Below are 10,695 nucleotides of genomic sequence, written 5' to 3' on the forward strand. Positions count from 1 at the left end.
AGTGCTGCTAGTATTTGCTGTTGCTATAGTGTGTCATGTCTTAGGATCTCAGTGGACTTCACAGACATGAGATCTCACAGCATATCTATGGCAGTACCAGGTACCACAGGGTTCATAATACAGCTGAGGAAAGGATAGACCTTAGAACTGCTAAGAATCACAGGAGAAAATACTGCCATTGGCTGTGGGATGGATTAATGTCTCCAGTCCAGATAGTCCAGACACCTGCTATTCCTCCAAAGTGTGGGCCATTGACAAACATAAACTGTTTTTTTTGGGAATAGCCTAAAAATAAAGGAAAAGCCACACTGAAAATTACTGATTGACCTGATCACGTAGTATGAATGTTTGTATCTTTTATGAAAAAAGTAAAACCCAATCTCATGTCTTCTATTTCTAAAACATTTTTTACCCACATCCTTTGGGTGTGTCCCCAAGGACAGGAGCAGTCCCTTTGTGACAAACAGCAGTTGGTCTGTTCTGCAGTGAGCCATTTAATGACAGAAAATTGATCACAACAGTTGCTCCAAATTCATGATACCGGTACCTCTATTTAAACATTTTGGAGGCATAAAAAAGTCAGTGTAGCAGTTCTGCAAGGCCACTGCTGTTCCTTGATTCTCTTTAAAGTTTCTGGTAGCATGGTTGCAAACTGAAAGGGAAATGATTTCCTTTACAAAAATTTTCTTAGTTGCCAGGAAAGATGTCTTGTCAATCTGAAGACCTCAAGTTCAGCTTAATATTTACAGAACTAGTTGCACAGAGGCAGAGATAGCATAGATCTTCCCATGCTCTGTCATTTCTGTGTGTTGCAGATGGTCTTGAGGCACAGATAAAAGGAGAAAGGGCAGACTGGTTCATGACCCTTCTCTGGAAGGGAGCAGGGATGTGTCATTTAGCAAAGAGGGCTGTTGTTGTGTGTGGTTGCCATTGGGAAGGAGCCTGCAGTTACCTGGACCAAGCTGAAAGCCATTTACAACTCACTGCCTGGTTGGGATTTAAGTGAGAGACACATCAGTTTATTCCTGAATTTGTCTCCATGCAGTTTGTCAGAGGTCTGTGTCTTTGTTTTTGTAGATATTTTTCTTTTTCGGGGGAAACCAGTTCTTGGGTTTAATATCACTACAAGTGTTAGACTGAAGTAGGGGGAAACTTCACTGAGATTATGGTAACTGTATTCATTACTGCTGACCCAGGTGGAGTAGCATAACCTTACCTTGAGAAAAGACTGCGCCAAACCAGAGAGATGACATGGCTAAGAGGTGAAAAAAGGAAAGACTTAATGAGAAATAGAAGAAAACCACTATGAAAAGAGGACTAAGATGTGATAAATTTCCAAAGAAGAATCTTAAGTCAAGTCCTGTCGCCCTTTTACAACATCGAAGAATGAAAACAGCTCCTGTAACAATGAAGAGCAATATTTGAAATGTCTCTAGAATATATTTTAGTGCAATTCATCAGGTAGTACAAAATGCCATTGAGGACAAGGACACAACAGGGTTCAGGATGGCTCCAAGAGGCACAACAAAAGTTACTTGGACAACCAGACTTCTGCTCCCTGTAATCCAAGCTTTTCTCTGCAGTGGTCAGGCAAGTTTAATTTCACATTCTAATGGCTTTAATTTTTCATGTTTTAGGGGATGCTTGTAGCAAGCATTTGCTTGGCTTTTGTTCCCAAGAAGGCTGTGGAGTTCACTGCTAAGTCAAGGAAAACACGCTTAGGATAGCATCCTTAAGTAATACAAAGAAGTCTGTCTTTGAAACAAAGATACGTTTGACAGTGAGAAGCTAGGCAAATTGAAACGGAGTGATAATAGTATTTCATAGCCTTGTGCCTGGTTCCATTGCAGTTCCATTTATCTTTCTCTAGGGAGCTGTTTTTACAGCTCACTACACTTGAGCAAACTGGTGTAACTTCTCTCTGTGAGTGGCTTTTTCTGCTTCAGACATTGGCAATTCATGTGCTTTGGGTGCAAGATGGGCTTTCATCTAATGCCCAGAACGAAGTCATTGGATTTTCCTGTGCGAATCAACTCGAGTTGTTGTGTCTATCCTTCATGCTTGAAGGGGCTAGGTTATGTGAATCGATAACTAGAATGTTGAACATTTCTGGATGGGTCACACGACATAATACAAAAGCTTTAAAGAACAAGGCACCTGGTCTTTGTACCTCATGCAAATAAAGGTTTTATTAGAAAGTGAATTCTTTCATTGGTAAACCATGCCAGACAGTGGCAAACCATGCCAGACAGTGGCATTTTGGTACCCAGTCTTCAGTGCAATCACAGCCAGAAGCCTCCTCAGAGCCAACTTTATTAAGAGGTGTCTGTTAAACGTTTCACTTCGGGAAGGCAGAGAGGGGTTGGCCATGCACCCAGGCTGAGAAAGATCTCTGTGTCTGCCATTCCTCGGGTTTTCTCAGTGCCCACAGAGCTGCTGATAGATTTTCAGCTGGTTGTGGGTGTTAATGTTGGCTTGTCAATGCAGTTTGGCATTCCTTGTTTCGGGCTTCCACTGGAGCTACATTCCTGGGGTGATACCAGCTTAGTTAAAGTATATATGCAGCTTGTACCAAAATTCATGCTCTGATTTTTAAGCAGCTTTTTACTTGTGCAAAGGTGGCAGTTGTGTGTTGTCCCAGGGGACTGGGTAGACTCTGGTCCTTTAATCATTTGTTAACTGATCATCCCATAGCTTAGCACCATTATTTAGAGTTACAGGACACAATACATAGTATTTGATTCTGGTTTTTAATGTTCCCTTGAACTTTGCTTTGGCAAGGGGCCCAGACAGCAGTCTTCAGAAATAATGGTAAAGGCTGATTGCCTTTATGGGTTTCTAGATACCCTTTTGGCACCAAGCCTGGAGACCACAAGGGGCAGTGCTTTCTGCTCTAGACTGTATGCAAACCATGGAGAGCCAACTGCTCCACACATGGCTTCCAGGATGGACCATTGGGTAGGCTTAGAAGGTTGAAGCTCAGTTATAGAATCATGGAATGGTTTGGGTTGGAGAGTACCTTAAGATCACCCAGTTCCAACCCCCTGCCATGGGCAGGGACACCTCACACTAGACCATGTCACCCAAGGCTCTGTTCAGCCTGGCCTTGAACACTGCCAGGGATGGAGCATTCACCACTTCTCTGGGCAACCTGTTCCAGTGCCTCAGCACCCTCACAGTAAAGAACTTCTTCCTTAGGTGTAAGCTAAACTTCCCCTGTTTAAGTTTGAACCCATAAAGTTAAGACATCACAATACTTTCCCTAATATTTTCTCTTCAACCTCAGCTTCATGTGAAGAGCATGGTTTAGTTGAGCTGTCTAGTTACGTGGCTTCCTTTGGTTTTGCTTTAAACTGTGGCTTATTTTTAAGAGCAGAACATGCCACAAAGTGAAATTCCAGCTTAGGTGGAATTAGTGTGACCTGCTAGGGATGAAAAAGAAACAAAAACTGACTAGTTTGTCAGCACAGCAGCAGCTTTGGTGGTGTAGCAGCGTGGGTAGACTTGCTCCCTGAAAGCATACGGTGCTAGAGAAGTGTTTCAAGCTATATACTTGTCTCCCTTTGCTGCCACCTTTGCTATACAACTGGTCTCCCTAATGGCTTGGTGTGCATTGAGAAAGAACAGGAGTGGGGATGTAGCTTTATCTTTGTGAGGGTTTTGCTAGCACAGCTGTGCTCCTCTGAAGAGTGTGTTTAATTCTTTTAACTGACATGATGTTGGCACTACTTTTAAGTGCTTATTAGTGTCCCCCCCAGTTCATACAATTATTCAGGGATAGCTTCAAGTCTAAGCCAATGTTAGTATGAATTAAAGTGTGTGGAGGCCATGAGTTAACTTGGAAAAGGACAAAGAAAATTAAACAAGCCATTGGAGCAGGTTTTCCCATATAACTAAATGAGTTGAATTGTTATAACCTCTCTAAGCTCCTGAGACCTTCTGGCCTTTCTTATGCAGTGAGCTTCTGCCAGACTTTCTATAAATCTCTTTAAGGAATATTCCCGTATTTAACTGACTTGTGTGATCTAGTCCAGTTAAAATTGTTCTTTTAAAACCATTAGTCAAGAATTTCTGACATTGTGGCCTATTTGAAGTAGCCTGAAAACCCAACACAGAGCCTCTGTCTTTGTTTTTAAAGCCCAGGTACTCTTACAGTACTACTTCCTACATCCCTGAGAGCAATACTTTGGTAAGTAGGAAGGTTCAGGTGGCTTTACAGCATTTGTTTGAAGCCACAGTGCAGCACGGTGTGATTCAGTGGGTGAACGTTGGTTCCTTCATCCTGTGCTGCATGTGAATGTTGGAGTGGTTGATGTTCTGTGTGAGCAGAGACATGCAAGTATATCTTGTCCTAACAACTGCCTGAGTTTTGTCTTTTGCTGTTTCCATATAGGTGACATTTTAGATGAGGCAACAAGGAAAGACCTTTTCACTGACACTTTCTGTAAGGTTTGCAGGGCAGTGCTGCAGTTTGAGTCTGAAAGGACATCACACTACAAGGTAGGCAGGACAGGATTTCTCCTAGCAAGCACTGGGGCTTTGGTTTGCTTGGGGTTTCTACATAGTGTTACAGAAGTCTTTTTATAGTGTGTTTCTCAAGGCTGATGCTTGGCTTGGACATAAACCAGACTTGAATGTTGTGCAGATTGTGGGTTCATAGTGAAGGGCAATCACTTGCATGTCTTCAGAAGGAACTGAGCAGGTTCAGGCCATGCTATACATGGGATTGAAACAGATCTGTACCACATGAGCCAGGACATGGGTATGGCACACAGCAGTGCTATAGAGGATCAAGGTCATGCTCCTGATGCTGTCACTTGCTATTCACATGATTAAAACTCAGGTCTTGCAAGGTGTTGTATTTACTTACTTCAATTTAAGCAGCAACTGTGCTGTCAGGACTTGACAGGGTTCAGACCCTCAGTTTGATGTTCTGTTTCTTGGCTCCAAATCCAGCTGAGGATAATGGAAGCAATTGTAAAGTTACCTGTTTCACCATTACAGAGCAAACTAATGGAGATAATTGACTTTTTCTTTTCCTCACTTGTATTAACTAGCCAGATACGATAGGACCCCTTCCTCTTTGATGGTATTGTTATACTATCCTGCACTGCTCTTCAGAATCCTTAAAAGACACCTGAAAAGCATCAGATCAGAGAAGGCAATTCGTTTGCTTTGTAGGTTCCCACTGTATAGCTTGGCATGAGGGTAAGTGTGTTACAAGTGCAAGAGTTTGAAGGTTATGGGTTGAGAGAGCATCTAAGAATTAAAAAGTAATTGCTTCTGAGAGAAGAATACATTAACACCCAATGTTAGTTACCTGGACTGTCGTATCCTCAGTGGAAAGGTGCAGGAATCTCCACAGGCTGACTCCAAGCTGGAGACAGGGAAACCTGTTTCTCTCCGCTGACTGTATAGGGAGACTAGACTTCTCAGGTGAGTTATTGCCTGTCATTCTTCTGTGTCAGGACAGGGAACAGCCTTGATGCCAAGCCCCCAGGCTCAGTGGTAAAGCAGCACAGCAGACTTGCTTTGTGGCATGGCTGCATTCCTTTCCTTGCCTATTTTAGGTTTGTAGGGGGACATGTCAGGATTTTTGATTCCCCAAAGTGTTGAAAATAAACGACTCCAGAGGCTGCTTGAGGCAAAATGCTCTGAGTAAAGCTAAGTACTATGTTATTGATTAAAGTGTAGTATTGTGCCATGAGCTGGCATTTGTCCACTTGTGGCTCTGCTTTATACAAATACAATTTGGTAAATGTTGAAAGTAGGTTTTGATCAATAGAGTCCCAGTCACTGGGATATATTATTGCATGGATCCGTATTACTGAAACAGGAGTAATTCTTCTCTTCCCAGGGCAAAAAACATGCTCAGAAAGTTCGTATTTACATCCAAATGCATGGCGAAAAAGAGAAGAGGCAGAAGAAAACAGATGGCATCAATTTTCAGGTGACTGCTCTTCTTCATAGCTAAATAGAGCTTTTCCTTGTATGCTTCAGTGAATGCTTCTAACTAAGCTTGCCCATGTCTGCTTTCAGATGGATGGGAGTGAAGTAGTGGACAAGAACAAGTACTGCAGTCTCTGCAACGTGTTGTTTACTTCCCCAGTAGATGCTTTGTCTCACTACTTGGGAAAGACCCACGCTAAAAACGTGAAGCAATCCTCAGAGGGAGCCCACATGCCAGCACAGGGCATGCAGATTGTTCCTGGTAAGGACTAAAGAGTTTGCTTTGCATGTGTTTTCCTGTCAATCTCTGAAACAAATACAGGGAAGTATCTTCCTACACTTGCCACTCGTCTCTATGCTTTTCAATGCTGCCAAAGTTGTGGAGCTGCCTTGTGGTAACTATGTAGGTGAATAAACAGTGATACTCCGCGGCACTGAAGCTCTGAAGCCATGGAACCTTGCTTTCAAATACCCTGCCTTTCATTGGCTGTAACTAAAACCAAATATTTCTGATTTTTTTAATTAATGAAAGGTGATTGTTGTTCTGAGAATTCACTGCAGTGCCAACAAGAGGTTCCTCTGATAAATGAATATGATAAGTAATTGAAACGACAGTCCATGAGCAACACTTACTTAAGTGGTGTTAGTCCTGTACAAGTTGCTGAACTGTATTTAAGGATGAAGCATGGTTTCTGTGCTCTGCAGGATTCTTCTCTCTTCTTGGTCTGTATAAGGACCTTAGAGTGACCAGCCATCAAAGAGCTGATTTTTAGGTATCTAATGATGGGGGTTCTGAATATCACAGGATTATGTTCCTAATCAGTCTGTACATTCATATCAAGGGCTAAGATACCTTATAGTCTCTTACAAGTAGTTCAGCACCCAGCAGATTGTTGTTCTGCAGTCACCTGTTTTGTTCCTTGGAATTGTTTTAGCCTTCCTTTTGCTGTGCTGTCAGCTGATTTATCCTCTACTTCCACGCCTCCAGCTTTACAGCAGCCATCAGCTGAGAAGCCCTTGCAGCCTTCAGGAGCTGAAGAGTCTCCATCATCCTCCAACACAAGTCTGAAGTTAAATGATCCAGACAAGTTCTGCAGGCTCTGCTGTGCTTCCTTTAATAATCCACTTACAGCCCAGCAGCACTACAGTGGTAAGAAACACAGAAGAAATGAAGCACGGAAGAAGATCCTGGAGGAGCTAGGAGACAAAGTTGTCCCTGCAGAATCCAGCACAAGTGGTAAGCAGAACGTGAGCAAGTGTTGCAATCTCTGTGTGTAGCTTGAGTTGTCAGTTCTGATTTGTGCAAGGATCTACTCTGACGTGTGCAAGGAAATTACAGCCTTCTGTGCTAGAGAACAAGTTCATTTTTTCCTTTCTATTTGGTCTGTGAGTTGTTAAAGTTGTGTCTCTTGAGTTCTGAAGCCAGATTCAAAGGGTTATAGAAAATACCCCAGTCCCCTAAATCCAAGGCCAGGATCAGTTGTATCTGTGTCATTCTTAAGATGTTCATCCACCTTGTTCTTAAAAACCGTTTATGCTGGAAACTCTACGATCTCCATAAGGAGTATGTCCCAGGCCTTCTTAATATTAAAAGCATCTGCTAACATTGAACTCAGCTTTCTCTGACCACGGTGTATTTCTTCACTATGCACAGAACCAGAAACAGGCACAAGAATTGAATCATTTGTTTCCTTTTTGTCTCATTCTTTAAATAATTGAACACTGGTGTCATGTCTTCTCTTAATCTTTTATTCATGAGCTGGTTGTCAGAATTATTTCAGTCTGCCCACATAAGGAAATCAAATTCCTAAGCAGTCATTGCTCCCCAGCCTCCCATCAGGACAGTCTGCAGCTCAAGAACTGTGTCCAAAGCCAGGGCCCTGTTGCTGCGCAACTTCCATTAATTCTTAGAGGGCATCATCTGGTGCTGTGCAACTGAACTGTCAATTCTTTCTTTAGTCAGGTATTTACAACAGTATTGAATTTTTCAGTACAGTTCATTCTCATCAGCACTTGACAACAGTCACTGGCATTATCTTGTATCACTTCAGTCATCAGAAATACTCCTTGGTAATGTTCAAACCATGGTTACTCTGCGTCTGTACTCCTTACCAGCTTCCTTCATAAGTATTGTTCTAGTGTAAAACTGCAGCAGAGACTCAGAGTCCATAAACACTCTTTATGTCATTATATGAGGACTCTTGCATGGGATGGAATCATGATGTGCTTTGAGTTTTACTTTTCAGTTGCAGTCTCTCAAACCTGCATGTTCTTCCTTTCCAGCAGTTGGAGCTGGTTATTACATATGCCCCATATGTAATGTCACGCTTACTTCTATAGAAACATACCAGTCCCACCTGCAAGGAAAGAAGCACCGGCTTAAGTAAGTCAATAAGTCTTTTGTTACTATTCCTCTGTAGTTTTTAGTTTCAAACTTTTCCATTAGTCCTGTTGTTTGCTGTTAAGGGACTTCGATTATTTTGGGGGGGGGGGGGGGGTTTTGATTTGGGGGGTTTGTTGCTATTGTTGTTGGTTGGTTCACTGGTTTTAAGGTGCACTGTCCATTTAAGCATCATACTTGTGACTGAAATTCAGTCTTAAGAGTTCTCCCAGTTGCATTTTCAATGATAACCCACAGGAAAAGTTCTGAAACCTGTCCAGTTTCCCCACTTGTTTTGCTATCTCGGGATAGCAGCACCTATTTTGGTACAGCATCTTCAGTGCTCAGTCTAGAAGGAAATGGTCTGAACTTAAACATTCCTATTCCAGAGAAGACCATAATCCTGAAAAGTGCCAAATCTCCATCAGTTGTGTAGTCTTCAAAGACAGCAGTGTAGGAAACTGCTACAGGCCTGTCTGCAGTGTAACAAAATCAATGTATAAAGCTGGGGAATTAAGGCAGAACAAGATAAATTTAAGGGATGGGTCTTTGGAGCTGCCCTTCAGGGAGTATCTTTGTCATCTAACACTTCGTCTTCCAGCCTGAGGAAAGGGAGAGTAGATTATAAACTGATAAGTAGTTTCAGGGACCACATTTATCTTGTTGGGGTTTTAGACATCCAGGTTGTTTTTTTCTGTGGAGTCGCACAGTTTGCCTGGAATCACTGTGTTGCAACTGTTCAATAGAATGGATCTCATAAAGGAATTAGTAACTTCATTACTTGACAGTATTTAATGTAATTGCTTCTTATCTGAAGCTAATTGGAGATTAGTTCATAAGAGAGAATATTAAATTTGGGGGTCTATTCGTAGTTTTAAAATGTATGCAGTCATTTAAAAGCATCTTATTCTTGCAGCATCTTAGGTCAGAAGAAACTCATGTCCTGTCTTCAGGAAGTTTTTCTGGATTTTTAGTTTTCACAAAGAGTAGAATTTGTGCCCTGTAACTTCGGCTTTACAGATACAATCATGTGTAACATTGTCCATGTAGTTACACAGAACACCACACTTGGAGTATGTTCTTTTTCTACCTCTGGAAATGTGACCTATTTTAACTCAACAGATGCTAATGAAACCAGGCAGTATTAATAACTAAGACTTTCTGTCCAATTTATGCAGAGAAACAAAGCTGGCCCATCTCATGAAGAAACCAAAGAAAAGCAATGACTCCGTGCAAGAGGAATTAACAGATTGCATTAAAGTTCAAGAGGCTAAAGGTCAAGAGCCAAGGAGACGTTTGGTAAAAGTGGAAGAGGAATGGATTCAAGATGCAAACATTGAAGGTGAAAGTGACCTTGGTGAGGTTCCATCTTCAAACTCTAAGTGTCAACAAGGACATTCCAGCCTTATCTCGAAAACCCAGTCACCTACAAATACTGGGGACACGAGATCACCAGGTTGGCCATCAACATGTGAGCACACACTAGGAACACCTAATTGTTGCTATAACAAGGAATACTGTAAAGAAGAACAATCTGAGGTGGCCATCATCAGTGATAAGAGCTTCAGCCTGTTGGCTGCAGAGCCTACAGAGTGCTACAACTTTACACTTGCTGAAACTTCTACCAACTCCTACAGAAAAGAACAGAAATCTCAGATAAAACGTTTCAAGGAGGAAGACGAACCCATCAGTGAAGAGCTGAAGTATGAAAAAGAAGCCCCAAAGTGGAAAAGAAAGAAAAGTAGTGAAGGTGCAGATCTTGGAGGAGAAAATGAGAAGTTGAATGAAAAACAGAAGAGAATGAAAGTTGAGCTGGGCTTGGTGAATAAGAAGAAATCAAGACCTTTTAAAGACAAAATACTTGAAGAGAACCCTGCTGAAAGAACCAGCAAAAATCCCAAGAAGGATAAAGAGAAGCCGCAAAGAGAGGGCAAAATAGAAGAGGAGCTACTTTGGGTTGAATCTTCGGGATATTGATAGAGGTTTTGCTTAGCTTTAAGTTGATTCTGTTTGTAGACTCGCCCATTTTGTACTATACTATCACTCTTTTGGGTATTAAAACAAAAGATTTTGTTCCATCTGGGAGTGAGAAAAACCGTGTCTTCTGAAATGTTGGGGCAGTAGTTAGGAGTCAGTTTTAATCCTCTAACACAGTAGCCATTGCAGTTATGTGAGTTTAAAAGCTTGTAATCTCTTCTGGAATATAGCACAAATAAGCAGCAGTAGTTTAGAGAATACTGCTGGAATTCCACCAAAATGTGTAGCTTATTTCTAATGTTAATGGTGCCTACTGTTGAGGTGTCTGTTACCCTTCACCACAGTGTTCCCAGCCATGTCTGTCACCATTTCTCTGCCAGAAGAAGAAT

At 41.8% G+C, this 10,695-nt stretch overlaps 1 protein-coding gene across 1 annotated transcript; it reads left to right on the plus strand.

Annotated features, from left to right (window-relative positions):
* Window positions 1-4,393: 4,393 nt before the first annotated feature.
* On the plus strand, window positions 4,394-10,306 carry LOC104407586 (zinc finger matrin-type protein 1-like; the record flags this gene model as incomplete). The annotated part of the gene is made up of 6 exons (XM_010016908.1): window positions 4,394-4,500; window positions 5,858-5,950; window positions 6,040-6,211; window positions 6,938-7,197; window positions 8,202-8,332; window positions 9,508-10,306. Coding segments are annotated over 6 exons (1,562 nt in total), but the record flags the coding sequence as incomplete, so codon positions are not given.
* Window positions 10,307-10,695: the final 389 nt, after the last annotated feature.

Source organism: Nestor notabilis, unplaced genomic scaffold (genome assembly GCF_000696875.1).
Source record: "Nestor notabilis isolate BGI_N333 unplaced genomic scaffold, ASM69687v1 scaffold17096, whole genome shotgun sequence".
In the NCBI taxonomy this organism is placed as follows: domain Eukaryota; kingdom Metazoa; phylum Chordata; class Aves; order Psittaciformes; family Psittacidae; genus Nestor; species Nestor notabilis.